The sequence below is a fragment of the Myodes glareolus genome, chromosome 17, assembly GCF_982192425.1.
Source record: "Myodes glareolus chromosome 17, mMyoGla1.1, whole genome shotgun sequence".
Taxonomy (NCBI): domain Eukaryota; kingdom Metazoa; phylum Chordata; class Mammalia; order Rodentia; family Cricetidae; genus Myodes; species Myodes glareolus.
In genome coordinates, this window is record NC_142042.1 from 30,206,934 (window position 1) to 30,222,569 (window position 15,636).

The window sequence follows — 15,636 nt, forward strand, 5'->3', positions numbered from 1 at the left end:
AAGGTTTTTTTTTGTAGAACATAAGCTATTGTTCTATAGAAGTCTGAATTTTATCTGTTTAGTCTTCCAAGTCATAGTATCTTACATAGATTACTTAATCTCTCTAAGTCGTAGTTGTTCATCCTCAAAAGGGGATAATAATAAAGGATAATTTTCATGTTTTATATAAGTGCTAATGTATTGCTATATATTGCTAAACAATAAAGTATCTGTCTAAGGAAGGTGTAGCTCAGAGGTGGAGTGTTTGCCTGGCATGTGCAAGGACCTGGCTTGGATGCTCAGCACACAAAAAAAGAAATAATAAAAAATTAATAAATATTTGGGGGAAATGAATATGGTAAACATTCAATATATGAAACACCTAATACAGGGAATGGTATTACATACAAGTGCTCAGAATTATAGTTATTTACTTGTTTTCATCACAGTTTTATTAAGATCCAATTTTTCATCTTCATGTTTAAAAACAGACAATGTAAGAAAGAATTACAGAATATAGAACTTAAAGGAAAATCATAAGCTTTAAACAGTTCGTAAAATGTTGAAATGGAGTGGATCTTAGATACCCTTTAATCACGCTGGTTTGTTTGTCAGTTAGAAGACTTGGCAGGCAGAGCTTACATAGCCCTGTTACAGGCCGCGTTAGTCTGTTTAATCTTCCCAGTGGCGCCCCCATTAAGGGCTGTGCGTACCTTAATGTAGGCTGGGATCCCAGCCACCAGTGCGTTCGTATCTACTCTGTCATCTACATGTGCCAATCATATTCCTAGATTAGATTGCCTCAGGTTATTTAAAAAAAAATTGTTCAATCAGCATAGGCAGAGGAAAGAATCCACTGGAAACCTCCTTTATGGTCAATACACAGTTGCCGCTTCCTTTAGAGGAATTTCAGTCCAAGGTGCAAATCCGCAGTCTTAGGAGTTCTCAGCCTACATAGGTTTCTATTTTGGTGGATGCAGATGTGTGTATATGCACAGTGTGTGTGTGTGTGTGTGTGTGTGTGTGTGTGTGTGTGTGTGTGTGTGTGTTTGTGTGTGTGTGTACATATGTGTGGAGGCGGGAGCCAACCTCAATGTCAGCCCTCTAGAGCTATCATTCTTCTCTTTTGAGATGGTCTCTAGGACCTGGGCTTACTAATATTGCCAGACTGGCTGGTCATATTTTTATAATGTCCTCATCTGGTATAATAAGTTGCTTTATTGAGTTAAGTCTGATTTTTTTCGGGAGTGACAGACAACAGTAGTAAAGGTTTAATACTCCTTTTTCTTTCTTTACTGTGAGAGCTGATTCCTTAAGGTCAGAAGGTGGAGTTGGTTGTGTCTCCTAGTCCTTAGAATCTCTTTGCCCACCCTGGATTTTAGTTCTTTTACCAATGAAGATTAGTATTTAGGAATTTCTGTTCTTTCTCCCCTCCATCTGCTTCGGTATGTTTGAGATTCATGTTCCTAACAATTTATATCCAGAATGAAATCTAGACCTGTAAAACAACTGCAATCTAGTGCAGTAGAGAAACCGAAACAGCACGAGAACACAGACTTTGGAGCCAGACCCGGTGCGCTAGAATTCAGTCTTGGCCAGCATGAAGCTCAGCAGTAGAGACTGCAGCCCGCAGAGAGGCCCTGGGTTCAGCCCCTTTTCTACTTCATAGCTGTGTGACTTCGTGGGCACGTACCTGTCTGCTGCAGACTCTTCTCTCCCTGTGTAGCTGGTGCTCGTGCTCCACTTAACTTCACAGGGTCGGCTAAGGAGCCAGAAGTGCAGGCAGTGTTAGCAGGGACCAGGGAGGTGCAGGAAAACCTGTCTCATCGCCACTGCAATGCAGTCTTCACCTTTCCCCAGGAAACGCAGCTTTTGTCCGGTAGGGAAAAGACCTTGGCAAAGCTACTGAGAGGCCTTATGAGACTCAGAGCAGTGGATTCCCAGTCTCTGTTGTGTTTGATTTGTGGCCCTTCAGAGATCTTATCAGGTGACCAGTGTTGCGTTTTTATCAGAGACATGTGATATGTGGTGATCGCACCCCAGGTTTTCTCTGAAGAAAGCTTCTGCAGGACTGGCTCCCAGTTTAATTCACTAGGTTAATTCACTAGAGTCAAACAAGACTCAAACTAGTATTAAACCAACAAGTCTTGATTGGTTCGTTGGTTTGTCTGTTTTTTGAGACAGTTTCTCTATAGCCCTGGCTGTCCTGGGACTCACTTTGTAGACCAGACTGGCCTCAAACTCAAACTCTGCCTGCTGGGTACTGGAGTTAAAGGTGTGTGCCTCTATGCTGGTTTAGCTGGCAAGTTCCTTAATACAACTTTTTATTATGCTAGGAATGAATCGGATGCTGCCAATGAGAGAGCGCTCAAAGACAGAAGAAGACATCCTCCGGGCAGCACTGAAGTACAGTAGCAAGAAGGGCAGCAACCCTACGTCCGCCTCTGATGACTCCAACGGGCTGGAGTGGGAGAACGACTTCGTCAGCGCCGAGATGGATGATAACGGCAATTCGGAGTACTCCGGGTTTGTGAATCCCGTATTAGAACTGTCAGATTCTGCCACCAAGCAGTCTGATACGGATCAACAGATCCGATAGGATGAAACTGTGTGACCTACTTACCAAATGTTAAAAATCACCTAGAATGTACAGATGGGTGCTGAGCCTTTTTGTAAGGTGGCATAGGAACCTTGTGACAAGTGCTTGTTTTCGTAGGAGCAGGAGTGGAGAGACAGCTGAACGCTTCGGTCAGGCGCGGTCTCAACATCTGCCCTCTGTGTCCCAGGACTGACGCAGTGATCTGACATATCAAACACTCACGGCATTCCTGTTCACCCTGGTCAGAGTTCTGCATCTTAAATCATTTTTATTTTACTTTGACTGCTTTACTAAACCTATTTTATTACAGAAATAAAAATCTAAAAGTCTTTTGTTAGTTCTCAGCAGATATAAAGGCACCATGAAGGAGGGATGTTGGAATTACTTAGAAGGCTGGTCCCTTTTCCAGCATCGTTTACTTTGACAACTTCCTTTAATTTGGTTGTCTAGTAGTCAGCAGTTAATTGGAGATGACCCCAAATCACGCTGATATATGGGTTTCTTTCCACACATGCTAATTCAGTGTTTACTCAATCTGAATAAAAGATAATAGGATTAAAGAAATTTTCAGTTTGGACACTTTGAATTGGTAATAATTAAATAATAGTTAACAATATAAATTTTTTTTTACTTCCTTTTACATGCCACTATGTTGGCTTTAAATTGAGATCTTAAGTGTTTGCTTTCATTTTTTATTTCTATATTTCCAGTGAATGATCTGCAAGATTTTACACAGAACATATTCTGTGAATGATTTAAGAAAACATTAAAATACGGGTATTTCCAAATAAATAAAATCCTTTCTGATATGAAAGGTCCTGTTGATTGTATTGCCCTTTCCTTTGCCTTGTAGTACAAGGTGCTTTGTGGGATGGAACTAATGTATCTGTGTATTGACGGCCTGTGTCTGAATCCACGTGGAAGACCAGGGCTGAGAAACACTCCCTAACTGCATTCCTTGGTTGGCTGAGGACTGAGTGTCACTGTGGCGAGCACACTGTTCTCTCTCCCTTGCTGTCTTGCTCTCTTCAGCAGTGATGGTGCATGCTCTCAACGGTACAGGAAGGCCCAGGTAGAGATAGTGAAGTTCTTCTGTCCATGAAAAGATGTGTGGCCCTTTCGATATCTGAACTGCTATACAATGACATCTGCAGTTTTGTCATTTTTTAATCTCATAGAAATAAAGATACTTTGATATGTAAATATGCATTAGGTTATGCTATTATTTATATGTGTCTTAAAATTTAAATTGCAGTTGTGCCATGGAAATAATTTAAAAATACTCTATATTCACATTGCCTGTGTTCCTGCTTTTTAAGGTTTATATTACATCAGATGTATATTTTTGGTTTGGCATAAGCTACTGTTGTAATATTTTGGCCTTTTGTTCATAAAGAATTTTCTGAAGGAATGGTAACTTCTCAAGGATTGTGAATAAACATTTTTACATTTAATGATATTTGCATATTGCTGGTATTGCTTCATAACAGTACAGATAGTGAGACTCTTGGTATATAATTATTTTCCTTAATCAGATATGAAGATAAAAGACTGGAACTACCTGTAAAAATATGCTTTAATTACCAAGAAAAAGAATTGTTGTGTTTTGGGTTTTTTTTTATTGTTGTTTATTTTTTATTTTTTCCCTTTGCTTTGTTTATAAAATGCTAAGAATGGCATTTGTTCCGCAGACTTTGGCGAATCTCCTGGGTAGGGAAGAGTTTGAGGGGCCCTGCTCTCTCACTTCCTGTTCTGATGAGAGACGTTGATGAACACTGTCCTAGTGACTTTCCTCCTGCCAAAACAAAACACCGTGACTGAGGAGCTATTGGGAACTTATGGTTCCAGAGGACTGGATTGTATGACCATCATGGCAGGGAGCATGGCAGCAGGCAGAGAGGCCTGGTGCTGGAGCAAAGCTGGGAGCTCCCATCTGATCCACAAGCACAAAGCCGACAGAACTAACAGAGAAATGGCATGGGCGTTTGGAACTCAGAGCACAGCCACTCCCAGTGACACCAGCTGTACAAAAAGCACTCAAATACATGAGCCTCTGAGAACCGCTTTCATTCAGACCATCAAATTTTGCTTCCAATTCCTGCCCCCCATAGGCCCATGACCATACTATAATATAAAGTGCATTTAGTCCAACTTGAGAAATCCCCACAGCAAAGTTTCATCTGAGGCTTGAGGCAGTCTCTTAATGGTAACCCTTTGCAAGATGGAAAAACTAATTAAAGTTCATGCTTCCAATATACAGTGGCGCAGAGTGTACAGTACCATTCCAAAGGGAGGCATGGTGGCAAAGCGAGAAAATTACTGCACCAAAGCCAGACAGAAACAGTAGAGCAAACTCCCAGCTCCTGTAGCTCTTTGTCCAATCCCAGCGGGCTTACGTGGACCCATCCTTCCAGCTTTGCTGACTGCAACACACTTCTCTGTCGAGGGCTGGTTCCACTCTCTCTATGCCACTTGACAGACATTCCAGGGCTCTGACATCGCCATCACGCTGGGGTCTCCAACACAATCTAGGCTTCACCTTCACATCTTCATGCAGTGGTCTCCATACAGAGACTCCATGCCACACCTGGCTTCAGGCTTTCCAAAGAGTCCATAGCCCCTTACTCCCCTATCCTTAAGACTCTAAAGTCAGAACTACAGGTCCAATATTGCCAAGTTTGGCTATGACCTACCTCCTCAGATTACATTTGAATGAGCTGTGATTTATTGGTGCTTTCCTTTATTGGATAAACTTTTCTTTATTTTAGGAGAAGATTGATTTGGCATTTCCTTTTTGTAAGGTGGACACATAGCTGGGTGGGGCCTTGCCCGGAAGGTGCCACTCCTGTCACTCCATTTCATACCAGACCTTTCTTTAGACATCTCTCTTTAATCACAGGGTGGCTTCGGCATTAAACTTCCTGGTGCCCTTTTTCTCCTCACACTGTACATTTCGTGTGCCTTTTTGTCCTGCTTGGACCATTTTCACTGTGGACCTGCATAATGGTGTTCAATAATTACCACGCCACAGCCAATATTAGGCTGTCTTCTATGCCAGCGAAATTAGTTCCGAACTCTTCACTTGCTTCAGACAGAGTCTTAGGACAAGGGCGAAAAGCAGTCACATTCTTTGCCAAAATAGTACAAGAATTGCCTCTAGCCCAGCTGCTAATATTGTTCCCCTCTGAAACCTCTTGAGCTGGGACACCGGAGGTCACATTGCTCTCAGCACCACTCTGGGTTGTTTTGTTTTGTTTTGATTTTTCAAGGCAGGGTTTCTCTGTACCTTTGGGGTCTGCCCTGGAACTAGCTCTTGTAGACCAGGCTGTCCTCAAACTCACAGATCCACCTGCCTCTGCCTCCCAAGTGTTGGGATTAAAGGTGTGTACCACTACTGCCTGGCCACTCTGGCTTTCAAGCTCCTGCTAGGATGGCTTACAGCATTCAACCGCTTTCCTAATCCCAAACCCTCCTCCGTGTTCCTTCAAAAAACAGCATGGTCAGCCTTGTCATAGCAATACCTTACTGGTACCAACTTCTGTCTTTCTTGGCAGAAGTTTCTGTCCTGCCTGGTCCCACAGCTGTTCAGTCCCAAAGAAAGACATAGAGGTTTACATTCATTATGAACTGGCTGGCCTATTAGCCCAGGCTTCTTTATTATCTCTCACATCTTAAATTCACCCATAATTCTTCTCTGTGTTAGCCACATGACTTGGTACCTTTTATCAGTGAGGCATTCTCATCTTGTTTCCTCTGCATCTGGGAGTCAACTGCAGACTGAGCCTTTCTTCTTCCCAGAATTCTCCTATTCTAGTCACCTCGCCTATCCTTCCTACTTGGCTACTGGCCAATCAGCATTGTTAAACCAGTACAAGTGACACATCTTTACAGGGTAGAAAACCACTGTCCCACAGCATGTCTTACTCTGTTACTGTGAAGAGGCACATGACTAAGGTATCTTATACAAGATAAAGAGTATTGGGGTTCATGGTTCCAGGGGACAGAGTCCATGTCCATCATGGCAGGAAGCATGGCAGCTGTCAGGAAGGCATAGCCCTGGAGCAGCAGCTGAGAACTTCGGGTTCACACACATGAAGGCAGAGAGAGTACTGCGACATTGCATGGGCTTTTGAAACTTCAAAACCCACCTCTAGTGACACATCCTCCAAGGACACATCTCCCAATCCTTCCCAAAAAGTTCCACCAACTGGGTACCAAGTATTCAAGTATATGAGCCTATAGGGGCCTTTCTCATTCAAACCACCACAAACATGTCTGTCCAAAAAAAAAAAAAAATCACAGACCAGTTAGGAAATTCACAAAGTGATTGGGTAAGGTAACAAGACCTAGTGAGATCTTCCCACAGGTCAGGAGACTTCTTGTCAGAGGAGACATTTGTTCTGGGTCTTGAGCAGGTGGGAGAGCCTGGTGAAGAAGGTTGTAAGTCAGGAGAAGAGTATGTGCAAAGTTCATGGGGTAGGAAAAGAAAGACTCAGGGCTTGAAATATCACGAGGAAGGGGAAGAGTTGTAAGAGGTGGTAGGAGCGTGTCAGGGGCCATTTATACGCCTCACAGGCCATTGTCAGAAGCAAAAGAGAGAAACTTTTTTGATGTGTAATAGAATGCTGACATAGAGTGATCAGATCTTCATTTTTGAAAGTCATTAAGTAGGGAATAGGTTATAAGAAGGGCTAGCTCGGACACAGTACTCCCAGTGAGGTGGCATGCGGCTAAGTTCACAATGGCCGTAGAGAATAGGAGCCAGTTTTAGAGGGAGACTCACGAGGGTTTCCCATTGAGTTGAATATGGGGATAAAAGCAAGGACTGAATCAGCTCTTCTGCTCAGTGTGTCCAGTCCATACAGGCAGGACTCAACACTGATGCAGATCTGGGGGGGCTCTTCTGGGATGTGGGAAAGTAGTCAGTCCTTATAGGAACTGCCAGGCATTTCTCATCGCCCTCTCTGCCAAGAGGCGGTGCTCATCCAGCTCCATCACTCTGGTGACGCATAGAACTGATGTCACCCCATTGAGACATCTACTAAACTTGGCCACAGTCTAGTTGGTCCTCCACAATGTAAACATAGACTACTCTGATTCTGCTTATGTCACCTCTGATTTGTTTCCTTTGACTCAGTGACATCTTAAGAGCATCCCTGAGAATGACCCCATGCTCCTTTGGTTTGCTCGTAAAAATAAGTGTCTGAGTTCATTGTTTCCCTTCTGGATAAACCTGTGAATATTTGACAGCCGACCTGGCAGTCACAGCCCTACCTGACGAAAACCTCTTGCTTCTGACTTGACCTAATCAGAGCAATGGAAAGAACAGGATTAGGTGGGGGAAACAAAAAAATTCGTTGGGAAAGTCAAATGCGATATTTCCATGGGGGTCAGATCAAAAGGTGTTTGTGTATGTCTGCCATTCAAGGAAGAAGTGTCACTGTAAGTTTGAGGAGTATTGGCAGACATGTTCATTGTCTCATTTCTGCCATTAAATACGCAAGCAAAAGCCACTTAAGGGGGAAAAGGTTTGTTCTGACTCACGGTCAGGAATGCAGTCCATAGCAAGGAAGTCTGGAGATGGACACATTGTGTCCACCACCAAGAAGTCCAGAATGATGATCCCAGGCCTCGGCTAGTATTCTTTCTGTGTAGTCCAAGTCTCCATCCCTCAAATGGACCATCCGCAGTTAAGGTGCCTCTTTCCACCTCCACCTAGAGAATCCTTCCCGGGCATGCCCCGAGGTGTGTCTCCTAGGAGATTCTAGATCCTGTAAAGTGACATTAGCCATCCCAGTAAATGGGTGCTACTTTAAGTCATATCCGCTGAGAAGTCCAGCTTCTTGGGGTGCAGGAGGAGATTGGTGTAGAAAGTCACCTATCTGATGCTGATACGGAGTTTGAGAGTTGGGTCACCAGCACCAGACGATTTGAAAAGGTGACCCGTGAGCTTGGGGAACAACAGGACTGATGGAATGCTTGTGTTAGACAACGGAAGGGTGTGAAGAACAGAGAAGAATCGGAGTAGATATTCTATTTGCAGGGGTTTTCTGTAGAAGTGTGGTAGCTGGGGGGGGGGGATGGGCATCATGGGAGGATCTCACTGAAGAGTCTACGGTATCCCTCTAAAATGGTAGAATTTGAAAAGGTGCCCTTTTTTCAGAAGTTGTGTAAATATATTCCAGCAGAGGACAGACTTTACATTTTACTTTTGCTACAGTTACCCCAATCATAGTTGATTAACCGACATCTACTAAGATATTATATTGAATACAATATTTTCCCATCTCCGTTTACTTTGTGTCACCTACTAGTATTCTGATTGTAGAGAGAAAAATGGAATTCTGTGAAAGACACAGCTTTGCCAAAACAATGCTTAGAAAACATTAAATGAGATGAAATTTGAAGATTATTGTTTTGAGTATTTGGTTAAAATTATAAATTTATATGAAGGAAATCCTTTCCCTGACACCTAGACAGAGTAACGCCCTTTCTATGTTAATTCTTTAGGAAAATTACGAACTGCCCCACGTTGAGGACTCCACACGGCTGACTGGCCAATTCAAACTTAACGATGTGGGCGAGTTACACTGTTGCAGACTCAGAGCACAGTTCATCTTGAGTCATTTGTAGCCCTTTGAAAGCCTCCACTGCCCGCCCTTCTGTCTCACCTAATATTCCAAACCTTTGAAATGTATTCTTAGAAGAATAGTTTTATCAAATCTTGAAGATAAGAATTTACCCCACCTGTCTACTAGCCCCACCCCCATGTATTCATTCTTTGGTTTATAAAAAAATAACATTTATGAAACATCTTCTGGGGCAATCCTGGCATATGGTTGCTCAAATATGACTCAAGAATAAACTATCTCTTATCCCCTTTTCGTTCGTAGAGGTGAGAGCTCTTTTAATTCAGAGAACATCAGATACAAGGACCAGTTGCTCCCTGGTGATGAGGGACTGCAAGTTACATCTCAGCTGGGCCTCCCAGAGGCCCTGTGGGGGAGGCGCTGTCTTAATCCTTAGTTTCAAAAAAGGAGAAGGGGGAGAAGTGTCAGGATACATAGGAAGTGAGGATAAACCCTGACAGTGGGTCATTCATAGTGCTAACCCACAATTGAGAATAAGACCACTACCCCAGGTTAAAGCTAAATTTGAAGCACGCTTTAATTAAATACTGGTTAGGTGTGTGGGTTCTGACCGGGTTCATACCCAGGTTCCTGGGAAAATGGCCCAAAATCACAGTGTGTAGAGGCTTAGAAAGGAAAACCCACAATTCATTGCATTTCCTATCCGGTCCAGTCAGGGCAAGCCTACCTCTAGGCATAGGTCCAGCCTGTGAACCTCCCACCTCTATGAAATCAAGCATATCGGTGCAGATAGGTCAAAGGAACTTGTTTAGGGGAACAAAAACCTGTGGCTTGCTGTCTCCCGACATTTCAGGAACTATCTGTCCTTGGGCAAGGGGCTTGCAGATCGAAGATGTTTTCGTTTCATGGGTCTCTTAGGCATAGTAATTAAAACTGAAAATGTAACTTTGGCTCTCACAATAGCCCACATTGAACACCATGTTTCCTTTTCTAGAAACAGGGTCAACACTGTTTATGGCTGCTCGGGAAGTTTGGGGGTTGTTTTGTCTTCTTTTCTTGACTGAGGCTTTAAAGCTAGTTTTACGCTAACCCAGTGATTGTTCTCGTAGAGGGCTATCTCCTGTGGAGTTTACAATGTTGCAGTCCAGGGGCTAAGCGCAGTTTATCTCCAGCTATTTTTAGCCCACCACACAGCCGCTCTTGGCTCCCACCTATGTTAAAAAACCTAACCTCCTAATTACAGAGAAAACCTTTCGGAGTCTATTAAAAATACCTTGTACCTGGATTTCCCACCAACCCCAAGGGTGTGAGTCATCAAACCGCATCCGAGGCTTCTAGCAGAGATTTTTCCACGGTGCCGTAACCGCCCACTCAGTGTCACACCACTGCCTTTGAAAAGCACCTTGATTTACGACTTCCCTTGTTCTGTTACTACAAAGACGTCGTGAGACTGCTTCCAAGTCGATACACAAAATTTGGGGTAACCTAAATCTATGTTTCCAGGCCTCGGTCACTCATAATTTGGCTATAGAATGAAACTATTTTTTATCCCCTTTGAGTTGAGATTTTTTTTTTTTGTGCCCACATCTCTGAGTCAATCTTCTGTGCCTACCTACACAGGATCATCACAGCTGGCCTTGCTGACTCCTGACCTCCGGGGATCTTGGGCCCCTCACCCAAATATCCATTCATTCCTCGGAACCACTTGTATGCTTGGCTCAGTGTGCTTGGCTTCAGGGAGAGTTAAAGTACATTGGTGGGAAGGTCTAGGGGAGGAGGCTCCATCTGCGAGGCCAGAGAGGAGTCACCATCTACCCTAGGTGCAGCAGCCCTTCCTTCTAGTGTGGCTCCTTTAAGGCCAGCCATGCTCCTGCCTGTAGCCCCTCACCCACTGCCCTGTCTGTAAACCTACTCTGCTGGTGAGAATGAATACCATTGGAACCACACCTTGCTTTGTGGTTGGGACTTCAGGAAAAAAGGTAAATGTTATTTATGTCTTCCTCGGGGAAGGAATTAAGCTCAGAAGTTTTCTGTTTTACCATGATTTGGACATTGGGGCAGTGACTTCACTGATAGTGACGACAAGGCTAAATGCTCACCTTTGGTTCCTTGGTGGCCTTCCATCACGAGGAAAATGAAACGTGCAACAGAGCTGAAACCACTGTCCGCATTCACTTCCCCAAAGCTCCTGACCCTGAACCTAACAAGGCTTAGCAAGCGAGCTCCAGACAAAAGTCTATTCTCCCATAGACAGAATAGCAGAATGATGAGTAGCTGGATTCTGGAGCAATGCAGAAGCTCAGCGAATCCCAACCGCGCTTTCCACGCTCTCCTTAGTCACTGTCTGCAATGCGGAGTGATGATCTCAGTCACAGGCCATGAAGTGGCCACCACACCTGCCACATTAACAAGTAACCATCCAGAAACTGTATGACTACTAAGTGAAGAAAAATAAAGCAAAAACAAAGGCGCCATTAGGTAACATAGAAAGGAGCAGTTGCTGCTCAAGACCGAAACAGGAACACTAGACCTTGCCTGTTAATCGGAGACCAAAGCCGGAAAAATAAACCTTTGCGGTAAGACAACGAAGAATAAGTTCCTATTTGTCCTGTGCAGGTTAAAGTTTCTGTTTGTAGTTGAAGATTAAGTTCCTGGTTTTCCTGTGTGAAGTTCTTGCAAGTTAAGGTTTCTGTTTGTAATTAAGAATAAATTCCAGCTAGGCAGCGATGGTGCACACCTTTCATCCCAGCACTGGGGAGGCAAGGGCAGGAGAATATTTCTGAATTCAAGCCTGGCCTGATTTACAAAGTGAGTTCCAGGACAGCCAGGGATACTCAGGGATACCCTGTCTCACCAAAAAAAAAAAAAAAAAAAAAAAAAAAAAAAAAAAAAAAAACAAACAAAAAAAAAAAACCAAACAAACAAACAAAAACAAAAACTAAAAACAAAAAGGCAGAAGGAGGAGGAGGAGAAGGTCCCTGTTTCTTAGATCTGCACTAACTTTGCAGCGCCATTCACGTGAGCATATCCTTACCCCACTCCTTCCCTTTCATCGTATTTTCCTCACAATGTGTAACAGCTGACTCTCTCGCCCCTGTGAGTACCTTATTTCTCCTATAAAAAAGACCTCAAGAGTCTGGCAAGGGTTGCTCTCTCAAATCCCGACTTATAGGTGAGACAGCCAGCTGACCAGTCCCGGGTGCACCCCCAAAGTACAGCTTGCTCTGATTGGGCATTCTTGGATTTGGTCTTTTCTCCTCAGGATTCTCAGGTCTAACAACAATGCAGACTGTGAACAGTATCTCCTGACAGAAAGGCTATGGCCAGTTGTCTTAACACATGGATAATTTCTACATCTATATGTTATTTTTTTAAGGTAAAGCCCCAGTGGATACACCCCATCCTACACCCACTGAAACAAATACTTTGATTCGTGTTAGAGCTTCTGCCTGTCAGTAAAGGTTCTAGGTACAGAAATAGAATTTTCAAGAATGTAGTTGTAAAAATCATATGCAGGAGGACATAACTGACGCTCAGAAGTCATCCTTTGAACTCCACCCATTCATGGGTGTAAGTCTTCACATAAATAAATTCAATTTTTTTTTTTAAAAAAAAGAATGTAACCCGATTCTTGAGCCTGTTGAGATGACTCAGCAGTTAAGATGGGTTTGACTCCTGACTGCTTGGTTCCAAGCCCTCATATTGGACAGCTCACAACTGCCTGTGCCTCTAGCACATATCCACACTCAGGCAAGCCTATACAGATAATGTTTAAAAATAAAAAAAAAAAATTCATATTGTCATGTGAGTTTGCTTCCCCATTGGATTGTATGGCTTGTCTTGAAATACAGGTCCAAGAAAAGAAGGCTGCGACACTGGTACTGATCGACACGACCTGTTAAAGTCAGATGCCAGCTCCCAGAGGCAGAGCCCTTAAGACCTGTGTGGAAAGTTTTTACTCAGCTACCCTGTTTGTTGCATCAAACACCGCTTTTCTTTTGTCCTCATTTCTGATCCACAGTGGTGTTTTCGTTGTAGTTGTTTGCAAATGCTTCTTCCTTCTACATGGTCACCCACTGGGGCGGCTGTTTCCGACTGCGATTGTGTCACCTTTGAGAGTTGACTGGTGGAGGCTTGGACGCTTCAGTCAAGCTCACCCCTTCCAAGAACTGAACTAGGGAGGTCAGGTTCTCTGCGAGGTTCATGTATGCAAACCTTGGGAGTTAATGTGTGCAGAGTGGGGCCACCAACCCCCAAGGACAGGCTGGGCAGCGCAATCCCAGCACAAGCCTGCAGTATTCTGTCCTTTTGTCAGTCCGCTGCTACAGTTTCCCTTTAATAATCCCCTCTGTGCTTGAATAACTCAGAAGAGGTTTCATTATTTGTAATCAGACATTTTTTATTGCATTCCCAGGCCACCTTTGCTATGAGACTCTTCACGCTGTCAGCTCTTTTTCTTCCTTCCTTCCTTCCTTCCTTCCTTCCTTCCTTCCTTCCTTCCTTCCTTCCTTTCTTCCTTCCTCCCTCCTCCCCTCCCTCCCTCCCTCCCTCTCTTCCTTCCTTCCTCCTTTTCTTTTTTTAATTTTTGATTCTTGCTGGATGTCACACTATTTATCCTGATCCCACTGATCTCTCTGTCCCCTGGCTTCTACCCTCTGCCCTTGTAACCTCTCCTCTCCTGGAAGTACTTCAAACAAGCTAGGTAGTGTAGTTCACACATTTGCATCAGACAAGAAGGTATAATTCTAAAGCTAGGTTGCATAATGAAGGCCATAGATTGTCAGTGACAAGAAATGTCAGTGTATAACTGTAGTGGTTTGACTGAGAACGGCCTCCATAGATTCATATATTTGAGTGTCTGGTTCCTGTTTAGTGGACTATTTCAGAAGGATCAGAAACAGCTGCCTTGTTGGAGGAAATGTGTCACTGAGTTTGAGGTTTCAAAAGCTGTGGCCAGGCCCAGTCTTCCCCTCTCTGCCTTCTACCATTGGGTCAGGATGTAAATTCTCCACTGCTACTCCAGCGCCACGCCTGCCTTTTTGCTGCCACACTCCCTACCATGATGGTCATGAACTTACCCTCTGAAACTGTAAGCAAGCCCCTAATTAAATGCTTCCTTTTATAAGTAGCCTTGGTCATTGTATCTCTTCACAGCAATAGAACAGCAACTAAGACGATAACCTTACATCAGAAGTCATAGGTTTGTTTTCTCTTTGCTGCTGTAACAATTTGCTGTAATTTGCAACATATTAATCTATGTATCATCCCGAGGCTGTGGCCTACCAGTATTATTCCGGTGTTATTCTCCTTCTACAGCTACATGGTGTCTTCCTGACTACACCTTTTTATTTCTTTGTATCTCTTCCAGTCTGGCTATATTCTGCTTTGCCATAAGCCAAAGCAGCTTTATTCATTAACCAATAAAAGGAGCACTTATACAGAAAGACATCCCACATCATCTATCCCTTTTTCTCTAAATAAGAAGGAGGGTTTTAACCTTAACATAACAAAATTGCACATAGCAAAACAGGTATCAAGCAAGAATTACAGTTATAGTATTTCTTTGTGAGTCTAAAGTTTTATATTTATCTTTTATCATGACTAAGGAAGACTATAATTATAACTATCTATTTGTCAACTCCATCAAAGACTTCAGAAGGATATAATATTACCTAAGTAAACAGGAAGTGAATTGTACGCAACTTCCAAAACTCTAGAATTAACAGAGACATCTCGCTGCCTGGTCAGTCACCCAAAGTTCTTCTGTAACATTGGGGCATCCATATTCAGCCTACATGTTCATAATATCTGGCGGACTTTTCCATGAAACAAGAACTATGAAAGACCATTTGCCTATATTAGCAGTTTGTCAGTCACTTTTTTCTGTGTCCTGCAAAATATCATGAAGCAGAAACCTTGAAGAACTGTCTTACCTTCTTTAGGCAAGTTCATCAGTCTTCATGTGGGTCCTACATGTTCAGTTCATACAGCATTTCATCAAGCAGTTCAGGCAAGAACTATTTCTTACCCAAATGGATAATCCATTGAAGGCAAATTTCATAATGAGTTTATTCAATGCCCATCAACCTCTCTGAAATAATCGGTGCTGCCAGAAGCAGACATATCTCACTGTTGAGAAAAGTTTAAGTTTTAAAAATATTTTAAATACCATGTTCTGTAGGTCTTTGAAAGGTTTGAAGATTATTTATCTAACTGAAGCATATCTCTATATATCTAGAAAACCTAACTAACATGATTACAAGATTGACTTATTTAAATGACTATTCATCTGTAATTTTAAGTGTATATTACATTTTTAAAATGAGTTGTTAAAAATAATACTTTTAATAAGAGTAGATATATATATATATACACACAGTATAACAAAATTGACCTTAAATTTGTATCAATAAAAAACAAATAAAACCCCCCAAAAATCATATCAATAGACCAAGATCCATACCAATG

The 15,636-nt window shown here is 42.8% G+C and overlaps 1 protein-coding gene across 5 annotated transcripts in view; it reads left to right on the forward strand.

Moving 5' to 3' along the window:
* Ap1ar (adaptor related protein complex 1 associated regulatory protein) overlaps window positions 1-4,032 on the forward strand; it is a 32,228-nt gene extending 28,196 nt beyond the window's left edge. For 3 of the 5 annotated variants that reach the window (XM_048456706.3, XM_048456704.3, XM_048456709.3), the window contains 2 exons: window positions 2,316-2,505; window positions 2,696-4,032. In XM_048456706.3, the coding sequence (XP_048312663.3) occupies window positions 2,316-2,505; window positions 2,696-2,771 (266 nt within the window). In that variant the 3' untranslated portion in view covers window positions 2,772-4,032. Of the gene's footprint in view, window positions 1-2,315 lie in introns of all 5 variants that reach the window. The other 2 variants (XM_048456707.3, XM_048456705.3) reach the window with 1 other exon arrangement.
* Window positions 4,033-15,636: the final 11,604 nt, after the last annotated feature.